This window comes from Melanotaenia boesemani, chromosome 10 (assembly GCF_017639745.1).
Source record: "Melanotaenia boesemani isolate fMelBoe1 chromosome 10, fMelBoe1.pri, whole genome shotgun sequence".
Classification (NCBI taxonomy): domain Eukaryota; kingdom Metazoa; phylum Chordata; class Actinopteri; order Atheriniformes; family Melanotaeniidae; genus Melanotaenia; species Melanotaenia boesemani.
The window spans coordinates 2,710,252-2,734,473 of record NC_055691.1 but is presented as its reverse complement, the minus strand read 5'-3'; the positions used below and the strand labels follow the sequence as shown (position 1 = coordinate 2,734,473).

General features: G+C 38.5%; 1 protein-coding gene across 1 annotated transcript in view; it reads left to right on the top strand.

Annotated features, from left to right (window-relative positions):
• The first annotated feature begins 293 nt into the window (after window positions 1-293).
• LOC121647667 (NT-3 growth factor receptor-like) overlaps window positions 294-24,222 on the top strand; it is a 35,553-nt gene continuing 11,624 nt past the window's right edge. The window contains exons 1-9 of the mRNA XM_041997304.1: window positions 294-517; window positions 8,480-8,554; window positions 9,511-9,582; window positions 11,383-11,454; window positions 14,618-14,772; window positions 17,250-17,392; window positions 19,697-19,838; window positions 22,220-22,332; window positions 23,730-23,905. Of these exons, the coding sequence (XP_041853238.1) occupies window positions 294-517; window positions 8,480-8,554; window positions 9,511-9,582; window positions 11,383-11,454; window positions 14,618-14,772; window positions 17,250-17,392; window positions 19,697-19,838; window positions 22,220-22,332; window positions 23,730-23,905 (1,172 nt within the window). The remainder of the gene's footprint in view (window positions 518-8,479; window positions 8,555-9,510; window positions 9,583-11,382; window positions 11,455-14,617; window positions 14,773-17,249; window positions 17,393-19,696; window positions 19,839-22,219; window positions 22,333-23,729; window positions 23,906-24,222) is intronic.

The window sequence follows — 24,222 nt, the reverse complement described above, 5'->3', positions numbered from 1 at the left end:
TCCTCCATTTTTTCTTCTAAGTTCCCTTAAAGAAAAAAAAAAAGTACGGTGACTGCCATCACAACCTGACCCCTTCATGATGCTCTGGAATATGTTCTTTAACATTTGAGCTTCGCTGACAGAGATGAGGTGAGGACACCGCTCACATTCTGAACTGAACGAACTTTAAACGAACGGGTTTCAGTCATTTGCATTGTTGGAAGTAGTTAAGAAATCAGAAGAACTTGTATCTTTTCAGGATGGATGCGTTTGGATGCTTGTTTGGCGCACACAGTTTGCGCCGTCCTGTCGGGATGTGTTTCCGCTGGAAGGTTCTGGTCTTGCTTGTCTTTCTCTTCCACAACAACCTGAGTTATCTGCCGGACTGTTCGCCCACCTGTTCCTGCTCCCTCACCGAGATCTTCTGCAATAAGTCCGACAGCAGCCAGTTCTTCACGCCGCTGTCCTTCCAAGGCTCAGGAAGCTCCGGGAACAGCAGCGGGAATATCGAGGAGCTTTTCCAGAACATCACCAGCATGTAAGTTCAGCTGCTGCTGCGCGTAACACATCTGAAAACAGAGTTTAACTGTTGGTGGTGTCTGTGTATTTTAATATTAGATTTAGAAGAAAACAAAAACAAAAAACATTTCAGCAATAATAAATAAATAAATAAAAAAATAAAAAAATAAAAAATGACTGTCTGATGGGGACATATTCATCATTCAGTAAAAAGTAGAATTTTAATATTTTAAATAATTTAATTATGGAATCATACAGAGAATAAAAACGCTAAATAAAAGTGAATTAATTTTAATTGAAACTTAAACTATTGTCATGTACACAGCAAGGAAACAGATTTATATGTTGTTGTTATACGTGTGTGCGTGCGTGTGTGCGTGTTTGTGTGTGTGTGTGTGGTAGGCCTACATGTAAAATTTCTTAAACACATTTTTAACTTTTCATTTCTTTATTTATTATAAAATTTTGAATATGATCAAGACAAAGATGACAGAAAATATTTATAAATCAGTTTGATACAGAATTGTGGAGAGACATCACAGTCTGCACCATCCTTAAAGGTTTTAAAATGAGTCTATAGAACATCAAAGTGTAAAAAATCCTCATATCAAATGTACTGAATCAGTTTCATGTTAGATCATATAAATATGATTAGTAGTGAACAGAGCAGTAGAAGGAACATTCATTGTTGTTTGTTGCTTTATTCTAATTTCTTTTACAGTGATATCATGCTGGTCAGAAAATATAAATGACTCTTTTAGTTTTGTTATTAAAACAAAACAAAAATAAAAACAAAAAACCCTGAATCATGAGCGGTGAGGAAAGCTTTCAGAGCCGTCTCATCTGTGATGTTCTGCTCTGTTCATCAGCATCTGAATCATCTAGTTCTTACTCAAATCTACCGTTGCCTGGCTGCATGGTGCAGCTAGGCGAGAACGTTCCTGGTTTGAAGCTGAGCTGGTTCTTTCTGTGTGGAGTTTCCACGTTCTCTCCATGCAGGTGTGGTTTCTCTCTGGTTCCTTCATACAGTTTAAAAACATGGGTTTTTAAACTGGTGGCTGTAAGGAGCGAGGTTGTTTGTCTCTTTGTGGTGGATGGGTGATCTGTCCAGGATGGACTGTACCCTCTCACCAAATAACAGTTGGGAAAGGTTAAGACGATGAATGAAATATTTTGTCTTTATTTGAAGCACTAACATGACTGCCTGTTTGAAAAACTGCATGAAGATGGTTCCTTTGGACCAGGTACTTCCTGGTCAGGTGGACCTTGACCACCTTAATGAGTCTTTCTGTTTTGACTAACATTACACAAAAACAAACAACAAAAACAAGCTGATTTCAGGGTAAAGAGATCAATTTTAAACCTGAGTTTTGCTTCTGTCTCTGAAACGGTCAAGTTAATAAATGCTATCAGACTGTTCAGATTAAGGTCAGCGTAGTTACTGTAACATCATCTGCCATTAAAAACACACAAGCAAAAAACTAAATTACATCTCATTCTCCTTCAGCCTTTCCTTTAATAAATCTTTGGATAAAATTATTTTTCATAATTCAAATGAAGTAAATATAATAATAATCCGAATTCAAGCAAGTTATAAACACTGAAATACAAACCAGGAGCATTTTGATAGTTTCCTTTTGACTGGTTAAAGAATTCTGCATCTACATTACTGGACTACAGACATGGATGGAAATGAGTTTCTTGACTCTCAAACACATTTTTACTAAATGATTCTCATGAACTCACTTTTGTGCAGTGAAAAAGTGTTAATAAGATGGCTCATAACTTATGAGCCATCTTGTTAACACTTCATTTATACCTGTCATGAGTCATGAGGGAATGTTTTCAGCACCATTGGGTATTTACAGGTAGGAAAAGCTACAGGACTAATCTCGTCCTGAGACATTCCAGTTGTCTCATACCCAAAACTAGATGACATCATCATCAGGCAAAAACGTTTGTTTGGCATTCCTGCTGCATAAGCTCAGAAAAAAGTCTTCCAAAATAGCTAGAAAAACTAGAAAACCACAAGCCAACTATAAAAATGTGCAAATGTGCACCATGAGAACACAGCAAACAAATAACCTCACCGTAATAACATGATTATCAATAACAACTCTGAGCTTTTTACACCAGAAACTAACTGGAAACTATGGTGGCCGGGAAGTGCAAAACAATATTACATCCAGTGAAACACTTTTACAGATTTACCGAAACGCAATTACAAAGATCTGTGATCCATCAGAATCTGTGACCACAGGGAAGTGATAGTGTAGATTTCTCTGCATGCATGTCTTAGAACACGAGCAAAGTCTTGAACACTTTTATTGGAAACACATTTCTGATAGCTATCAGAATGTGTTACTTTACTGTACCTGCACTGTAATAAATCAGACTTCAATAAAAGTGTTTTCAAGACTTTGCTCGTCTACTAAGACGCATGTGCAGACACGCACCTGCAGTCCTAGATTCAGATGGGTCACAGATTTTGGTGAAACACCTATCTTTGTAATTGTGTTTCTGTAAACCAGCAAAATTGTTTCAATGGATGTAAATTTGTATCGCAAAAATGTAAAAGTGTTTCACTCAGTGTAATATAGTTTTTCACTTTCTGGTCACCGCAGGAAACAAAACATATTCTAAAAGAAATTAATTAAAGACAACGATGGGCTACAGCTGGTTTTGGCTGCAGCCAGTGAAATCTGAAATCTTAAAATACGGTTCCCTTCAAGGTATGAGTTCTCCATTTGAAAAAATAAAACAAGGTAGCTGATATTTCCAGCAAAAATTAATTCCCTAAAATCCTAACTTATAACCCCAAGTGTTTATCCTAAGTATCCTGGATGTAATACAGATACAATGAGTACTGGGGAGGGTAAAACAGCAGGATGTTGGCAGTTTGTACCTTATAAAGACCAGTGTTGTACCTTTGCTGGCCGTCTTGTACCTTGATTTAAAAGAAAGAATTGTCCCCAGCACAGCACAAAAGGAAATACTGCTTTTTTTCTATCACGTACACAGCAGTGAGCATACCAGAGGCAATGTGGGTTCAGTGCTTTGCTCAAAAAACTTCAATATGTGGGAAAACCTGGGATCAAACCACCAGCCTTCTAACTAGGATGACCGCTCCTCCGGAATCTCAGGAAAACGAGGATAATGTGAAACAAGTTTAAAAATGAGCTAAGCATGTGTTAAATCCTAGTTTACACGTGAACTTTTTTCTTTCTTCAAAATTCACAACCATGTAGTCACTTATTGAAATCTGTTTTTATTTCAGATTTTCTAGCAGGAACAATCGGGCCTGAATCAGTTTAATGCTGCTCTCCAGCAGGTTCCTGCTCTGCAGAACACACAACACACCGGCATCACAGCAACACACAGCAAGACAATGTTTCAGACATTAGAAAGCCTTCATCTATGAGTACCATTTCTTTCTTTTGTTTTTCTCCTGATGTTATACCCTAATATTTAGAAGAAATAATAGAAATATGTACCACTGACTACCTGACAACATGAATGTACCTTTCAGGCCTTCGGATGTTTACTTCCTGCTGCCTTATTACACCGAGTTCTTAGTTTCTGACCCCCTCCTGCTCCTTGTCTTGTCATCGGTCTGTCAGTTTATCTTCTCCCGGTCTAGTTTGTTCTTTGCCAGATTACTGTTGTTGTTTTCTCAGTGTTGTTTGTCTCCTTAGTTTTCTGTTTCCATGAGTTTGTCCTTCCGTCCATGTTTAGAGAAGTGAGACGAGTGAACACAGAGCTGCTGAATGATGGTTTAGCCCAGAGTCCTCGGTGTCCGAGCTGAACTTTGACCTGTTAGGGTGACAGAGATCCAGCTGCTTCACACACAAAGTCCAGCTTTATGTGGGAAACAGCCAGGCTCCACCTGAAAGTCGAATCACAACCACAACGTATATGAGTGAAGAATATCAAATCCCCAAAACATTTATTATTGTTATTATTATTATTATTATTATTATTATTATTATTATTACTACTACTACTACTATTACTACTACTACTACTACTAATAATAATAATAATATTAATAATAATAATAATAATAATTCGGGTTGCAGGACCCTGTTTATGTGATTAGTTACTGAATGATTTTTATTTTCTGGTTGGTTCACAATATCTCCCAAATAAATCATTTACTCTCAGGAAGACCGCAGACCCTTGTCTCAAAGTCTGTTAACATTAACTAGCGTAGCAAACGTTAAAAACAACTGTGCACGGCCTTTCTATTTTTTCTTGACATTGTTAAAAACAGAACAATTCTCTACTTCCTGGATTTGCCTGGATTTGTCTATAGGAACAGAACTAAAGGGATGGATTAGGGTCACCAAGCCAGACATATATGAAATTTATCAGAAAGGAAAGTTTTAAAAGTTGTTCTTAAAGGTAGAGAATTAAAGGTGTTTGCTTCCTGAAGCCAAACTGGCAGCTGGTTCCACAGAGAGGGTCTGATAACTGCTGTTTCTACATCCCGTTCTACTTCTAGAGCCTCTTTTAACCACAAGTAAACCTGCAGTCTGAGAGTGAAGGGCTCTGTTGGAAAATCTAGAAGAGATCTGTAAGGTCCAATGGAACTTGGTCACTCAGAGCTTTATATGTGAGGAGACAAATGTCAATAAATAAATTAATTTTTTAAAAACTTTTTTTTTTTAAATTTTATTTATTTTAATTATGTATTTATTTTTATTTCTGCTATAATGTGCTTTTATTTTATATAATTCATATGTATTTTTTTATTTGTTAATTGTTATTAATTTATAAAACATTTTACTGCATTTTATTTCATTCAGTTTTTTTCTTTGTTATTTTTGTCCAGCTTCTTACTGTATTTTATTTTGTTTTCATATAAAATTTAAAGAAACTAAGTGTTAAGTACAAACAGCTGTTTTTCAAAAGAAAAGAAAGCAATACTGAAATAAATATATTAAATATTATATAATAATACAGTTGTCATATTTTTATTGTACATAAGTATCATATGATATGAATTATTATCAAAGTATCAGAAGGGCCAAAATTGACCATCTAAGTCACGTCCTCTGCTTCTGTGAGGCCGGACTGTCCAAATAACATTAAATATACGTCCAGATTTTCATGCATCTGCATTTAGTATAGCGTTTCATTAAATACATTATGACAGAACATCAATAGATGAGGATCAATATTGTGCTGATGTCAATATCAGAATGTTATTATGACAATGAAAAGCTAGTCGATATTTTTATCACTAATGGACTAATGTTGTCTGAGAATGTCAATTATATCTGGAATTATTGATTACAGATAGATCAGAAGGATGTCTCGTGTCAGTGGACAGAATTAGGTCAGATTTTAATGTAATTACTGATTTTTATTAGATAATCTTTTTTATTCAGAACAACCCAGAGGGAGAAGAAAGATAACTTTGGTCCCTCGTGGTTTTTCTTTATCACGCCTGCTGTGATTATTTTGGTTATTTTGATATTTAATGACATTGTTGTCATCTTTCAACTACCTCTGTGTGAATAAATGTTCATTTATTGGAATTATTGGTGGTATATTATGTTGTCTGTACGTGTGCATCGTTCTCATGTGTGTTCATTTACAGTTATGAACACAGAAAGTGTGTACAAATGTAAAAAAAAAAAAACAAAGTATGACGTTTTTCTAATGTTTGATCGCTCTCATTGCGTGTTGCTCCCACTGTGTGAGGCCGATTAAATTAAATAGATTCTGTTCTCAGGGACACATTCCCTCCTTATCACTTACATGGTATCGATTTATCAGTGAAAACAGCCTTCAGACTGCATGTAATATGGGATAACAAGCGTTTGTAGGTTACACTAAAGGAGTCACACACAAACAGTAGAGCATCTACTGTTTCAGTTCGTACTACAAGTTCAGTGACTTTACTGGAGAATGATGACAACTGTCAACTGAACCACAAGGCCTCCACTCTTTGTCCTGTCCGCGTTACGTTTGGCTCCATGCACTGGTTTCACTGTTCGGGCTGGACGCTGCATGGTTGTTATTATTATCCTCACATCCATAACTTATGCTGACAGAATTGACCTCTAATGAATGAGCTGTGTACGTTATTATTTATTCAAACAAAAAGTCAAAAACAAACCAACAAACAAACAAACAAAAACAGTTATTATTGTTTCCGCCACTAAAATAAACAATCAGACAAACTATTATCTGATTTCCAAACAACCGGGAAAACAGCTGTTATTTGATTTAGTTCTTTCTATCAGAAAGACATCATGTGACCTATTGTTGTCCCTGCTCTGTGTACTCTTTAGACGACACATCCCAATAATAATAATCAATAAAATCAAAGGTCAATGACAGAAAAATGCAATATATCACTTAAAACTGTGTTTCTATTGGTGTCTGATCACTTTATCCTCCTAGAATGACCCATTAATAGTTGATGGGGGTCCACATTCATGGCAGCTGCCATATTTGTTTATTTTAAAACAATACTTGAAGTAATTCATCAGATATTTGAAGCCATTGCTATGCCCATCTTTACCGCTAGATGTCAGTAATTCTGACACACTGGACCTTTAACTTTAAAACATCCAGTTGCATTTTCTTATAAAGCTATTAGAGATTAAACCAGCTCCTAACAGACTTGACTACCAGCACTAATTACAGAATTTTCTCTACAGAAACAAAACATGATTTTTTTTTTTTATAAAAATCAAACCTGTCAGCTTTTTTTGTGACACCTTATTGCCTCTTTTGCATTTTTTCGCAGTATAAGTTGTATGTATTTTTGTCACCATTAATGCATGTTTTTGCATTGTATAATTTGTAGTATAATATGTTAATATCTAATAATATATATGTTATTGACACCGTATGAGTTTGCACTTTATGCCAAAGCATGTTTGTAACATATATTATTAATCTATTTTAACTTCTTTTATTACAATGTTCTCATCTTTATTTATTTCTACCTTTTAGTTCAAATCTTTTGCCACAGGGACTGTAGATAAAAACAAGCAATAAACTATAATCTGGGACCGTTTATACTCAGTCTGGTCTGAGTTAACCGTTTACTGAAGATGGTCCCTGACAAATGAACTATATATTTTAAAATAATAATAATATTAATAATAATTTTAAAACCCTCCTCTGATTGTCATGATAAATACACAAAACTGAAACAATGCAGGTTACAGCTACAGCTGAAGAACTATATTATTCATGTCATTAAAACGTTTCACGATGCTTTTGTGAGAATAGAAGAGGTGTAACTGTACGGTGGAGGTGAGGTCCCAGATGCAGGGAGAAAAAGGTCGGAGGCAGAACCATGAAAAAACACAACATATCTGTTGCTACGGCAACCTCCACAATGTTGTTATTATCCTGTATGTTGTGAAAATGAGATATCATGACAAACTATGTTTTACAGTCATCCATAAGCTATTCCTTCATGTTTTCAAGAATGATTTTATATATATAAAAAATCATAAATCTGTTGCAGCAGCTTATAAATGTGTTTATAATGCATTAAAGTCATAAAACAATGTCAATGTTGTGAGGTATATTTAATTTGAAATGTATTATTCATTATAAATCTAAAGATATTGAAAGTTGCTCCACTAACAGTAGTTTTTTATTATTATAATGCAATAAATGTATGAGCTGCATAGAATGTGTCATCAGCACATGGAGAATATATAAATATATAGTTGACAAAATTAGTGATAGAGTAAACCATGTTTCCAAATTTATTTAATGTAAAATTCTGTCAACTTCAGTATATTTCCACATCACTACCACAGCATAGTGAAAACCGATATGAGCAGTTCTGCTGAAATTTGATATTAAAATGGCTGATGGGGGAAGCGCAGGGCATGGAACATGATGGAATACCACGTAGTATCATAAAAATATTATTATGTTAAAATACCAAATATTCTCCAGTCTCCTTTTCTCTAACCTTCAACTTGTTTTTGTTTTTCTACAGACACATTGAGAACTGGACAGGTCTGCAGACATTGAAGGAAGTGGATATGGGGCTTTTCCATGGTTTACAGAGGCTGTAAGTAAGACATCCATGTGTGTGCAGGTTGCAGTGTTTCCACAGAAAGTTGCCATAAACAGACCTGGCTGGTACACGCCAATCAGAAAGAGAGTGTGTGTGTGTGTGTGTATATATATATATATATATATATATATGCTCATTCACTAAACTACAAGCATGTTTCAGGCTCAAACCATTTCTGAGGAAATAGAGGTTCCTCGTGGTATGTTGGAAAGTTAAGTGATGAAGTCCATTATGCAGCATTTAAAAGGTCTACCTGCTTTTCTAAACTTGGCTGGATCTCATGAGCAAAGTGTTCCAGCAGTTTAGAAATGTGACGGCAGCCTGACCTGCACTGATCCAGCTTCCTAGTAAACTGCATGACTGAGGAGTGAGGGAGAAACCCACAATGTAGAAGAGGAGACAGAAAGACAATGCTAGCCTCCAACCCTGCAGGTGGGTATGGCCAAAGCAGTTCAATAAAGTTCTGAAAGATAGCAGGGTCCAGGACCATAACACCCCCAGTCTAGTAAATACTTCAGAATGGAGTTTTTTTTTTTTTAATGGAGCATTTTTCATAAATGGGAACAAATGTGTTTGTGACAGTCTGCTAGTAATAAGCAGCCTAAAGTTTTGATGTTTCTACAACACTGGTTCATCCTTTGAGTTTGCAGCCTTTTTGCTGCCTGAATGATTCATAAGTCAGAGTTACGTTTTATCTGAAAACAGTCCGGTACCAGGACTGGACTTCCAGCCTGAACCTGTGTATTATCCCACCACCTGGTTATGCCAAATCTGCATCTTCCACCCTATGGCTATGTCCTGGACTGTCTCCAGCCTGCAGCAGGGTCCTGTCTCCTTCATCACTCTCATCTTCAGTTCCTGTTCAATACTTACAGCTAAAACTTATTTAATGTCTCTTGTCTTTTCTCTCTCTGTCTGTTTGTTTGTGTTTATGTTTGTGTTTGTTATAGAACAATTACACGGAGCAAACTGCAAACCATCCAGACTCATGCTTTCTCCAAAAATCCTGAGCTACGATACATGTAAGTACATAAATGAACTACATGTTCACTAAGAATGAATGAACAGACAGATCAATAACCTTTTACCTTTTTCTAACAACTCAAGCTGTTCTGAGCAAAAGCAACACATTCAGTGTTGCTATAGTAACAACAACAACAAGATGAAGATAAAAAGACCACCGAAGGCGCTCAATGCAAATATTTACCAGCAATGTTCGAAGAATGGAGCTGGTGCTAGACACGGACATTTATCTGCAAATCTTTCCCCATCCGCCAGTTAGCCTAAAACCACTGGACAACATCTCAGCATGACTGATCCGGATTAATTCCTACATGTCAAAGATAAAATACTCAAAACATCTTGAGTCTCATATTATCTCAGTATATCTCCATCTGATCTGAAAGGCACCAGAGCATAAAACAGCATGAAGACCAAGGCACTCTCCAAACAGGTCAGGGATAAAGTTGTGGTGAAGAACAAATTAAGGCTGGGTTATGAAAAAACATATGAAACATTAAAACTTTCTACAGAGCTCCAATAAATCCATCATCACCAAATGGAAATCATACGACGCTACAACAAGCCTGAAGAGAAAGGACATCCACCAAAACTCACAGACTTCACAGGGTGTCGAGGAGGTCGAGGAGGAAGTGGACCCAAATGCAGGACTCAGAGGCAAGAGGCAGATGGACTGCAGAAACAAAGTCTTAATTCTAAGCAGAGACTTTAGGACGAACAACAGGGAAACACGATGAATGATCTGACTGAAACCAAGTGGGTAAATGACTGGAACACAACGAGATGCAGGTGGAGTTAATTAACAATTAATAATTAGAGCCTGAGATCTAAGTATTTCACTGCCAATGGTTATTGATGCAATTGTTGTGCAATGACAATAAATAAATTAATTCATTCATTCATTCATTCATTCATTCATTCATTCATTCATTCATTCATTCATTCATTCGAATAAAACCAGTTAAGCTAATGAACAGGAAACTATAACAGAATGCAACACACCAGGAAAGGAACTACAAAATAAAACAGGAAACCAGAGAGGACAATGAACCCGCCGGACAGTAAAGCTAAACCAAACACACAGACCATAACACAAGGAGAATATTAATCAAAGAGACAACAAAGTGACCGAAGGTTATCATGACGAGAAGACTACTGGATCTGTCCAGAGGACCACTATCAGCTGGGCACTCAACATCATCCAAAGCTAAAAGAAAATATGCATGCACATGTTTTTGTATTCACAAACTTTTTCCAGCAGCCTGACAGCTAAAATGTTTTAGTTCCTGGTTTTCCATGTAAAGTTAAATTCTTCAGGCAGCGCAGGCTAGACCAAACACGTTTTTCATGCAACCAGGTTTTTGCACAAGAAATATTGACTCCCGAGTTTAGTATGGTTGGATTATACAGCTATTCGGGGGAAATGGACGAAATGAGAAGTAAAAGCTGTAAGAAGACAGCAGCCAAAGCAGAGCAGCAGCTAGAGAACACTTCCCAGGGTGAGTGAGCAGGTGTGAGCAGCTACCAGCTGAGCATCAGACACCAGAATCAACCCAGACAGGGCCGAGCAAGCAATCCACTCGACAGTGGCCAGTGATATTCGAGCTGGTGACGAGCTACCATCAGTTACCCAGCCATGTTCAAGTAGTAGTTCAAGCTAGCAGGCACTAGCAATTAGCTCTCATTCACCTGGATAAGGATTTAAGCTTCATTTGTAGTTCTGCTAGACGTGCAGTATAAATCAAGTGGATTCAACATGTTCCTTTTGTCATGTAGATCTAATCTGTCATTGTTTCCTGCAGAGATTTGTCCAAGAACCCCTTGCTTAAAGCACTATCCTGGCACATCTTCAAACCTCTGCAGCTCTCAGAATTGTAAGTTGTTGTCTGCACAGGCATTGTTCATGGTGTACCTACAAGAAAATGGTTTGTTGTTTCAGTTGTGATCCAGAAACTAAGCACTGGCCACACTTCAGGTCTTTTCTAGTCTTAAAACTATCAAAAGGGACATATTAGAGAAAATTTGCAAATAAAAATGATATTATATTATTAATTATATTATATTAATGATTTAATTAATATATTTTATTTAATTGTATTATATTATATATAATATCATTTAATAATATATATTATATATAATATATTTTATAATATTATCTTTAACTAAACCTAAACACAAGTTTAGCTCCAAGAAACTGAACCAGGCTTGTGGTTTGAATGTGTTGATGAATTAGGATCATATTCAATTAAATTCAGTTCAGTTCAATTAGATTCTGTTAGATTCAATTCAATCCTTTATTTCAGACTCACAATTTGGTCCATAAAAAAACAAACAGAAAACAAACAAACAAACAAACAGAAAAAAACCCAGAAAAGACAAAGAGGCAATACAGAGACGTAAGATTAGCTCACTAAGGAACACAAATTTATATAGAAAAAAATACATGAAGAAATTAAGATGGCAAAAAAGGAAAAAAAAATACCTGCTGTTAAGTGGGCTAATGAAAGGTTTGAGATTTTAGAGAATTTGATTCATTGATTGATTCAAATTTGAGCAATTTGAAAAGATTTGTCGCCTTCTTACGTTGAAAGAATGAAACAATCCAGATCATTCAATACTGTAAATATCGCTTGATATTTTAAATTTTGTACACAGCGTTAATATTTGGGTTGCACATTTTGGCGACATGCAATGTTGTAATAAAAGAAGAAATGTGTTAAGTGGATATTAAATAATATAAAAATGTATATTGTGATATAATAAACAATAACAAAACAACAGTTTTATGGACCAGTTAGACCAATAAAAAAAAAGTGTCGACCCATAAAAATGTGTCAGCCCACCGTAAAAATGCCCAATGGCCATCCCGTCCCTGCAGGCAGAGCCAAAGAGAGAAATGAGGCAGCGCTACAGGCTACAGGCTACAGGCTACAGGCTACAGGTCCTAACTATCTATTTGTGTCCAAATATTAAGCTTCCCATTCAGTGTGCAGTCTACATTTCTCTTGTCTTGTTTTTATATCTGTAATTCAACATTTTAGATCATATTAGCCAGAATAGTACTTCACTCTAACAATACACATCGCAGCAACATTAAGTACCTTCAGCAGAGAGACGAAGAATACACCTTCAAAACAGCTGGCATCAGCAAAATGTCTTATCAAACATGTCCCACATTCATTTAACTCAGCAATGTTTCTAAAGCACCCCTATGATGACAGCCCCTGTAGGAGGGGCCATAGGGGTTGGGTGCAGTGTGAGCTGGGCAGCTGCCGGAGGTGGGGACCCTGGCGGTCTCATCCTCGGCTGTGGAAGCTAACTCTATGGACGTGAACCAGGACACTCTAGGCTGCAGTTCGATGATCGACTTTGTAGTCGTATCATCGTTGTAGTCGTATCGTAAAGCAGTGCTCCACCAACACTGTGTACAGTGAGGATGGGGGGGCTGCTGACCTCGACTTGGGACAGTGGGGGGAATACCTCAAAGACCTTCTCAATCCCACCAACACGTCCAATGAGGAATCTGGGGACCCTGGTCTTGGTTCTCCCATTTCCGGGGCTGAGGTCTCTGAGGTGGTTAAAAAGCTCCTCGGTGGCAGGGCCCTGGGGATGGATGAGGTCCGCTCGACTCTGGATGCTGGAGGGCTGTCTTGGCTGACACTCCTCTGCAGCATCGCGTGGACATCGGGGACAGTTCCCCTGGACTGGCAGACTTCAGAAAGCTGGACCGGAGGGTGTTCTCCAACTACAGGGGGATCACACTCCTCAGCCTCCCCAGTAAGGTCTATTCAGGGGTGCTAGAGAGGAGGGTCCGTCAGATAGTCGAACTATACTCAGGATCTTGGAGGGGCCATGGGAGTTTGCTCAACCAGTCTACATGTGCTTTGTGGACTTGGAGAAGGCGTTTGACCGGGGACTCCTGTGGGGGGTACTCCAGGAGTATCAAGTGCCAGACCCCCTTGTACGAGCTGCCTGGTTCCTGTACGACCGGTGTCAGAGCTTGGTCCGCAACGCCGGCAGTAAATCAGAGTTGTTTCTGGTGAGGGTTGGACTCCGCCAAGGCTGCCCTTTGTCCCTGATTCTATTCATTACTTTTATGGACAGAATTTTTAGGCGCAGCCGAGGTGTTGAGGGGATCGTGATTGGTGCACTCAGGATTGGGTCTCTGCTCTTTACGGATGATATGGTTCTGTTGGTTTCATCGGGCTTTGATCTTCAGCTCTCACTGGAGCGATTCGCAGCAGAGTGTGAAGCGGCTGGGATGAGAATCAGCACCTCCAAATCCGAGACCATGGTCCTCAGCTGGAAAAGGGTGGAGTGCCTTCTCCAGGTTGGCAATGAGTCCTGCCCCAAGTGGAGGAGTTTACGTATGTCTGGGTCTTGTTCATGAGTGAGGGAAGGATGGAGCGGGAGATCAACAGGTGGATCGGTGCCGCGTCTGCAGTGATGCGGACTCTGCATCGGTCTGTTGTGGTGAAGAGGGAGCTGAGCCAAAAGGCAAGGCTCTCTATTTACCAGTCGATCTATGTTCCTACCCTCACCTCTGGTCATGAGCTGTGGGTAGTGACCGAAAGAACAAGATCGCAAATACAAGCGGCAGGAATGAGTTTTCTCCGCAGGGTGGCCGGGCTCTCCCTTAGAGATAGGGTGAGAAGCTCAGTGATCCGGGAGGGGCTCGAGAGGAGCCAGATGAGGTGGCTCGGGCATCTGGTCGGGATGCCTGCTGGACGCCTCCCTGGTGTGGTGTTCCGGGCACGTCCCACAGGAAAGAGGTCCCGGGGAAGACCCAGGACACGCTGGACGGACTACATCTCGCAGCTGGCCTGGGAACTCCTCGAGATCCCCCTAGATGTGCTGGTGATCGTGGCCGGGGAGAGGACAGTCTGGGTTTCCCTACTTAGGCAGCTGCCCCTGTGACCCTACTCCGGATAAGCGGCAGAAGATGGAAGCAATGTTTCTATGGACATTTTTCTGTTCTATGTTATGTTGTATGTTACATGTTGCTTATGATGATGTTAATGTTCTTGTTTCCAGGCATTTAGAGGAGGTGGTGTTTACCTGTGGCTGTGAGATTCGCTGGCTGCAGCTATGGCAACAGAGAGGAGAGGTGGGACTTAGCAGCCAGCAGTTATACTGTGTCAGTAACGGCACGAATATACCACTCCAGGATATGAACATCAGCAACTGTGGTAAGATTTTGTGTTTATTTTCATATAATTATTAACATTTTTTATTTGAAACTGTTAAACTTGTGTTAAAAATGTGACTAAGGCATGAGGGAACTTTGCTACAGGGAACTTCTTTCTGCACAACAAATGACAACTTTCAACTTTATCAGACCATCTTCTAATACAGGGCTGGACCAACTTTTTCCTTTAGAACTGCCATATTTCATAGTGTCAATGATTCAAAAATATGTTGGATACGTTCCTCAGAGAGTGGTTGTCCTGCAGCCCAAGGGTTGCCAGTTCGATCCCCAGCCATCGAGCTCATATCCAGGTGTCCCTGAGCAAGACACCGAACCCCTAATTGCTCCTGGTGGGTCGTGGTTGAGCACCTTGCATGGCAGCTTTTGCCATCAGTATGTGAATGAATAGTGGATACACATTTTAAAGCACTTTGAATGCCTTGATAAAGCACTTTTAAAATTTAAAATTATTATTTAACAGTTTTTATCATACTGTGGGTGGTGTGCTCCTGGCACAGAAAAACACATACATAACTATGCTGTCTCGTTACCAATCTAGTCCTCCGAGCTAGAAATCCTTCATGATCAAATGTGAGCTAACAAAAATGAAGAAGAACCATAGCAACAACTGGTAAAAAACGAAAAAGAAGAAACATACTAACAAGCGGAAAACACAACACCCAGCATGGTAGAGGATATAGCAGACAAAGGAATGATAGTGGTCTTGCAAATATTGTTAACAGAAAAATCCAGAACTGAAATAAATAACAGACTTCATACAGCGTGAACACGGACTTTATTTCCTTCCTTGTTACCCAGTCAGCTCATTTTCTGATTGGCTACATTCTGTTCCACGTCACAATCCACGCAGTGGAGACGTGGATTGTGACGTGACCAACTCAGGAGACGTCGGCTTTCTTCACACGTGAAGATTTTTGGTCGTAAATATTGAACATTTTGTTGGCCACGACCTCTTTCAGAACTGGAACTGATTGTTGTGACACACCTCAAACCACAGGATAATCTTATAGGATAACCTTATAAGATTTAAAATAATCAGGCGTTTGCCGTCCTTGGTCGAGAGGGGGGGAAATGAAGAACACTGTGGTGCCATGGATGACTGCAGCATTTTACAGTTTTCTACAGGGTAAAAATTACTTTAAGAGGTTTTAGGTATGAGTGACCAAAATCTTACATTTAGTATCACAGACATCTCAAAATCCACAACAAAAGTCAGTTTAGGCAAAATCAGGCAGTATGAGAACCAGTGCTGGATTTATTGATTCATAAGATCACACCATCAGATTCTTTGTCACTAAATATGATTTGAAGCTCTTCAGATACATGGTGAGGATCTGTTTGAAGAAGACTAGATTGATTCCTTCTCTCATTAGCTGCCTTCCATTAATCTGGAGGCAAGTAGGTGTTGGTGTCATGTGTGAATTAGCCCGCTGGGGCTTTTTGCTCTTGTATTGATGCAGTGATCAGACCCAGTAACATATCTGTATCACTTTCAACTTGGGAACTGCTACATTAACACATCAGTGGGAAGTTCATTGACAGTGGTTACATTGACAATAATTGGCTCCAGTAATTTTTTTTCTGATTTATGTTGGTTGCCTTATGGCAGGTTTATTGTGCCTTATATCCTGGATAATCCACAGCAGCCTTTCCTCACAGTTCAGTATGAAGTCTCTCCATTCATACCCATCAAAAAGCTGCACATCTCTTGTCATCACCAGCAGGATTATTCATTTCAGTTCAGCTATAGCACCACTTCACAACAAAGTCATCTTGCGGTACTTGACAGACATGATCAATTCATACCGATTCAGACCTGGCTCAGGGAGAGCGGCCATCTATCTGGACCAGAGGAAAAGAAAAAGGGTTTAACAAGCACTACAACTTTTATCCAGGGAGACCTGCTGAGAGAAGAATATAAAATAGAAGTTAATGACACCAATAACGTCATAAATAAATACATAGCAGAGAGATGATAATGGAAGGAAATGCTCAGTGCATCATGGGACGTCCCTCAGCAGTCTAAGCCTATGACAGCATAACCAAAGGATGGCTAGACCACCCCTAACTATAAGCTTTATCAAAAAGCAAGGTTTTAAGTGTAGGGCTAAATTATTTTGAAAAAAAAAATCTAATTGCTATATTTCTAATAAATATTGTGATTGAATCTTTTACATTCCAGCTTCACCATTGTATCACCATTTTAAGGGTGATAAAACGCCTGGCAGGTACACCAAGCTGAGTGGGACAACATCCTTAAAACTGTGTGTACCCTGAGTACAATCAGTGCAAAGAAAAAGTATGCTGTTGTTCAGAGTGAAAAATGATGATCTTTTCTAACTTGAATGACATCCTCTGTACATTGAAAACCTTCTGCAACCCTTGTGATCTCTTGGGGTTCAGAAACTCCGCTACAGAAGACAAGGTTTGAACCCAGCACCTGCTTCTCTGTTCCAGATATGCCAGTTGTCAGAGTCAGCCACAGCCACCTAACTGTTGTGGAAGGTGATCGAGTTACAACGATCTGTAACGGTTCTGGATCCCCACTGCCTGATGTGGACTGGCCTGTCACCGGCTTAAACTCCATCACTTCACAAGAGGTAAGGGACAATGTATGAGTGATGAGACTCACGTCTTACTAGCAGATGTTGTATGAAAATATTATGTTTGATAAATAATTTCTGAAATGATTTACTTTGGCTAAATACACAAGATCATGAACACTTAAATTGCAATTTGTCTTCCATAATGAGTTTTGTCATTTAAGAATGCTTCCTGAACCTGAAAACTCCAAACAATTTTTATTGCTATTTTTGGTCTGTCTGTTTTATTTATTTACTTATTTGTTATTTGTTATTTTTATTTTTATTTTTATTTTTTTATTTATTTTTTAAGTAAAATTTTATGTAAAAGCTCAACCCTTTTAACCCCAGTCAACATCCAGTCTTTATGTTTTAGGGCAGCCTAAATTTGCCAGATTATGAGGCCAAAATTAGGTAAAATAATGTATTAATAGATATAGCACCATAAAGGACAACCAAAACAACACAAAAAATGTATTACTAACAGAACTTTGTAGAAATAACACACAGATCAACAGTGACCAAGCCTTTTCTCATCTGCAAACCATTCTCTCAAGTCCTGGTCTCATAATCTGACAACTGAGGCTTTCCTGAAAAATAAGATTTGGATGTTGACTGGGATTAAACATGTTGAGCTTCTACAATTATTTTTCACACAAAAAGAAAAAAAAAGAACAGGTGGACAAAATTAGCAAATAATCACTTGAATTTTAATGATAAGTATGACAATGTTTGTTTTCAGTGTGGAACACTGTAATAATATAATCCCATGTTGGGAATTGAGAAATGATTTGATCGGAAGGCCAACGTTTGCCTAAATAACCGAAGGAAATGTGATAAGGTTGACTGAAAACACCCGATGAGTTACATTATCTGTCAGGTCAGACAAGATTAATAAAGTTGTTTCTAATACAAGCCTGCCAAGATTTTTGCTTGTTGTTTTACACCCAGTTTGTCTCGGATTGATGAACCTCTCTTTACATCTGAGAGGCTCTGCCTCTCTGAAATGCTCCTTTTATACCCAGTCATACAAACCTGTTAATTAACCTAATTAGTTGTCAAATGATCCTCCAGGTGTTTTCGATTTGTACCAATTACCTTTCCAGCCTTTACAAAATGAGCTAATTGGCATGAAATGGTAAAATGTCGCACTTTCAACGTGTATGATGTTCCAACTGAGGATAGATTTTGGGTTGATAAGATTTGTAAATCATTATATTCTGTTACCATTATTGTTTGATTTATTATTTATGTTTTATCCACACATTTCACCCAGCATCCCATTTTGGTGGAAGGGGATTGGAGAGCTAATACTCAGGGGTGATTCTTGGGTCTCTGTGGGCCCCAAGCAAAAATGGGGCCCCTCCAACCAGTGTTTATTACCCTTTTATTATGATATTGTACACCTTCTGGCCCAGGAATTATTATGTAATTTAACATTCTTACCTTTACAGTTAATATTTCTATATAGACAGCTTTCATTATCCAGGTTATCAGTTGTTATTTTCAGCCTTGTGCCACCCAAACAGTTGTCAGGAGGACAGAATGAGCTGCTCTGAGCTAAATTAGCTTCTGGATTATCTGCACAACTTACACTGTCTTAGTCTCTCCCTTACACCACCAGGTCAGGTACAGCATAAATATGTAAAATCAGCATTAGAGAAATGTAAAAAGTCAAGAAAAATACTTAAATTATCTAGAGGGGCTTTATATCCAAAGCTTCTCTTGGCAAATTCAGGCAACACAGCAGTGAGACCATCATTCTGCTTGCTATGATGCTTTGATGCTGGACAGAACAAGGAAGAAAAAAACAACATGTTGGTTGGCCCTCAGGGGCCCCCTTCTGGCTCTGGGCCACAAACATTTGTTTGGTATAACTGTTGTCAAGCGGTGTCTCTGTTCATACTAAATTAAAGTGTATAAACTATTCAATTCAATTAAAATATATTCATATAGCACATTAAAACAACTTCAGTTGACCAAAGTGCTTCACACTAACCAACTGTAGTCTCTTAATACATAAATACAAATAAACATAATGAAATAAAATCATAATATCAAGCCAAGGTAAACTCCAAACTATGAATATAGTAACAGAATTCAGTGGAGTGAAATTCTTTGTTTACTTTGATCTAAAATGCATGTATGAGGATAACAATCAAGATAAAGTTTACTATGATGTAAAGTCTCATTCTGCCCACAGTGCATGAAGATTCCCCAACATCATCTTAGCTAAATGAGTGTGCTGTATACTACCCCCCCTTCCATTTTTTGTAAACACATCACTTTCTGCTTTGCTGTTTTGCTCATTTTGTCCTCCAGACTACCCTTTACAACAACAGTATTCACTCCATCAACATAACGTTGGTCAATGTGAACAGTAAGGACAACAACTTCCTGCTAACATGTACGGCCACCAACATCGTGGGAATGAGCAGCGCTTCCATTAATCTGACTGTGCACTGTAAGTTCACACCATTATGACAAAACCAGTTTGTGTTGGTAGCAGATATGCTGCAACAGAGGTGAGGACACAATTGCAGGACTCAGAGGCAGACGGGATGCAGACGGGATGCAGGAACAAATTATTTAATTCCAAATATTCAGAAAGACAGGAGACACATGACAGGGAAGAAAGCCACACACACAAGACGGAAAAAACCGCAAGGATCTGACAAAGGAAACTGAAAACCAAGGGGTATATGTACATGGGCAAGGACTAACAACGAACTGGTGAAGTGAATGAGCAAATCTGTCATGTAGGACCTCTCCGAGACAGAACAGAGTTGACAGATTTATTACGAACAGGTGTCTTTGGCTGGAGAAGGTATCTTAGGAAAATACACACTGATCTTGTCCACTGGATCGTCAGGGTCAGTCGGGACCGGGGAAGGGAAGGAGGAAGAGTTCACGTCACTTGAACGAGGTCCGACAGATACTGACTGGTGTCCTGGGGTTTATAAGGTCTGGCTAGGGATTGGCTGCAGGTGTGAGTCCTTAGTACTCCGGAGATGATGAACGGCGGTGATTAGTGGTTGCAGGCGTGTCCGGCGCAGAGTCTGGTGTGATGGTGACAAAATCAGACCAGGTTAACTAATGAGCAGGAAACAGAAAGCAACACAGAACACACAAGGGAAGGAACTACGAACAGGAAACAGAGCTTAATATGACAAAAAACCAAGAACATAAACCATGATAATGACAATTTGTAATGGATATAAAAACAGAAAATCATTCCTTGTATGTTGATGATGGTGTAAAATATCAACTCTTCCAACCATCCATTTTCCATACCTGTCTATTCCAATGCAGGGCCGAAGGGAGGACTGATATTTTTTTCCTTTTAAGGTCCAGTGTATAAGAATTACTGTCGTCTAGTTGTAAAGATGAGCATAGCAATTATCTTAAATTCAAAGTACAGTTGTGAATGTACGGTGGCTGTCAGTGGCCAAACTTCTTCCTGACATAAACATGTTTTCATCTGTGAGTGGATCCATTGGCCTCAGGTGAAGCACTGCCGGTAAATACTTCAAGTTTGTATACATGAGTACTGTCTTCTTCTTTGGTCCTTTTAAGGCAGGGGTGTCAAACTCAGGTCCTCGAGGGCCGCTGTCCTGTAGGTTTTTAATTTATCCCTGCTCCAACACACCTGACTCAAATTAAATGGATCTGACAGCCTATGAAGTTCTGCACAATAATGCATTAATCTGAGTCAGGTGTGTTGGAGCAGGGAACCTCTAGTACCGGAGCTGGACACCCCTGCTAAAAAAAAAACAAAAAAAAAACAACAGTTATTTAAGTTAAGAGATTAGATACCAATGATGAAATATTCAAGTTTAGGTAAAAGGTTTAGCTTTGTTTGCTGTGTCAAGCAACTGATCTGCAAGGTCCCCGAAAACGCAATAATTCCTCACGTAGACAACGCAAGAGATGGACGAAAGAGTCCGTTGGTCTTCTGTGTTGATTAGAAATGGGCCTTAAAATCCAACCTTTTCTCCTTTTTTTTTAACAACATTGTGTTGCTGTCCTTTCCAGTAAGGTGTCTGTTCGGGGAGCAGACAGGTTAGCGTAGCACCCAAACAGTATTTACAGTGGAGCAGAATTTGGTTTGGTTTTGTCTTGAGCAAAGACTGAGATCAGATCATTGTTTAAAACTCCTCGTACACAGGATTGCTGAGGGTTTGTAACTCTTTACCCGTTCCCAAACCAAACCAAACAAAAGCTATTGCTCATTTGTTAATTAATAATTTTATGTTATATCAACTATTTGTTAAAAAATAAAATAAAATAAAAATCCCATTGCTTTTTCTTAGTGTGAACATTAAAGGGTTGAAGACATCCTCTTATTCGTGGTCCTCAACTGGAGTAGTTCCAGTCTAATTTGGCAGATATTTGTGTAAACGTGTGCTGGCTCTGAAACCTCCCTGTCATGTGGAGTCTCTGTCCCAGTTTTAGGGCTCCTTTTTTATTTTTTTTATACTTTCTCTGGGTTTCTGGGGGTCTCTCCTAGAAATCATGGTTAACGTCAGATTTACGTTTTGTTAAACCATTTAACTCACTTCCAGTATGTCTTGATGAAATTACAGTTCATAGTTTTAGTTGTTTTAAAATTGTTTTATGTTTTGTGTACAGCACTTTGTTTCAACTGCCTCTGTGTTAAAGTGCTTTATAGATAAAGATGTCATGGTTTGGAATAGTTAAAGAAGCCAATCAATAAGTACAAACTGAGACCAATATATGATAAATGATGGTGAAGGTATCCCACCTCAAAAACAACCTTAGTATTAACACTCACACAGTGAAAGTAAAAACCTCAGTGGTCTGCAGTTTCTTCTTTCCTTACAGTTCCTCCCACCATTGAGAAGCTGAATGAGCCAGAGCGCCGCCATGACACGTGCATCGAGTTTACTGTTCGTGGTTCGCCCCACCCCACCTTAAGATGGTTCCACAATGATAAGGTAGGATTAATCCCCCCGTAAAAAATCTCTTTCACATATTGGATGTTCCAAATGTTGCTTTGTTGTTGGGCGAAAGCTGCTTTTTCCAAAAAAAACAAAACAAAAAAAAAAAAGAAGCAGTTTTAATGTTACAGCTGATTAGAGTACAAACTGTCTTTCAAACACTCAGATTATAAAGATCGTTTATTCCTGCCCACCTTATTGGTCATAACTCGCTCTGCCTTGTAGTTGTTGCACTAAATCAATTAAATGTTATTTAGGTTTTCCTGAAAAAAATTAAATACATAAATAATATAGAAAAAATGAATACATATATACCTCTAAATAGTACGTAGTCTTTAAAAAATGCAGATATAACATCATTAATGTAGTTTTCAAATCCAGCAAATCACTGAAAATCACAGTGCATGTTCAAAACAGCCAGTGTGTTTATATCTGCTTGCTAAATGATGTGGCATGGCGTGGTGTGTAAAACGAAACTCCGCCACAAGGCGTCCCGGAAGAAAAGTTGTGACATGTGGTTGCTCATCTTTGGGACGCTGCTGGGCAGCGACAGCTCCAGACATGTACATGATAAATGTCACTCTGCCATCAAACGAGTGAGGAACACAGTTCTATGGTAGCCTGGTGGTGCCATGGTTAACAGAAGAATAGTCTTTATTTAATGCAGCTTCATCAGTCATAGTTAAACTGTATCAAGGGTGGAGGGAAGTATTAACTCTGTCTTATTAACTGTCTTATGTGAGGCAACTCGAGCCTTTGAAGAGACGGATGCTGCTTTAGTAAAACAACTCTGTTATTTACCAAAGTTAAGTAGTTTATTTCTCTGCTAATCAACAGACTTTGTGTTCAAGATGAGAAGTCTTCAGAGAGGTTTTGCAACTTGAATGTGCTTCATTCTGTCAGATACTAATGTTTAGAGTCATACATCTCCGTGTTGTCCTGGACAAGACATGCTCATCATATTTGTTTTGTCTTTTTTGTTGTTGAAATGGCTGTTGTTGATTCATCATTTGCCTTTTGGCCCTTTAACAAACTCATCATTGTTTTGCTAGCAATGCAAAAAATTATATATTGTTTTATTATTATTTTTTTAATTTTTTAGACATATTTAGCCAAGTATCTCCCTGTCACAAAAGCTAAAATACATTTTATGTCTGCCTTTATCTCATCATGATTTTCTGTTTTATCTTTTTTCTTTAGGTAGATTTTTCCACTAATATCTAGTAATGTTTATCTTTAGAGGAAATTGGGCATATTTTCTCTAATTATCACATTTTTGGTTTCACACATAAATGGCCAATTCTTGGCCGAATGCATTAGGTTTCAGTACAAAACAAAAAAAATATTTAAAATTGAGTTTTGTGACATTGTAATGTGTGTTCCTCCCTGTTCAGGAAATCTTCCACACTAAGTATGTGAGATCCGATATGGATTTTTACAAGGATGACATAGAAGGATGTCTAACTTTTAAAAATCCAACACACCACAATAACGGGAACTACACGTTGGAGGCAACCAACTACCTGGGTGTGGTCAGCAAAACCATTTATGGCCACTTCCTCGACAAGCCGTTTGATGGTAAGCTGGCTGGAAGCTTCCTATAGAGAACACACTAACAGTAGCAACACATCTGTAGTTGTTCCTTTTAAATTAAGCTAATATTTAGTGCCTTAAGAGAGGAGGCACATCGGTTTGTGTTTGACCTGCAGCTGTAATGCAGTTACAGTATGAAGTCATTTATCTATTTTTTTTATATTTAACCTTTTGTTGTACTAGGCAGATACTTGAGATGAAATGATCTTTATGAGCATGGCCGGGCCAACATAGCAATATGACCACAAACAAGAGAGCGTTTCACAGCACCACACATTACTCTCTCCTCTCAGG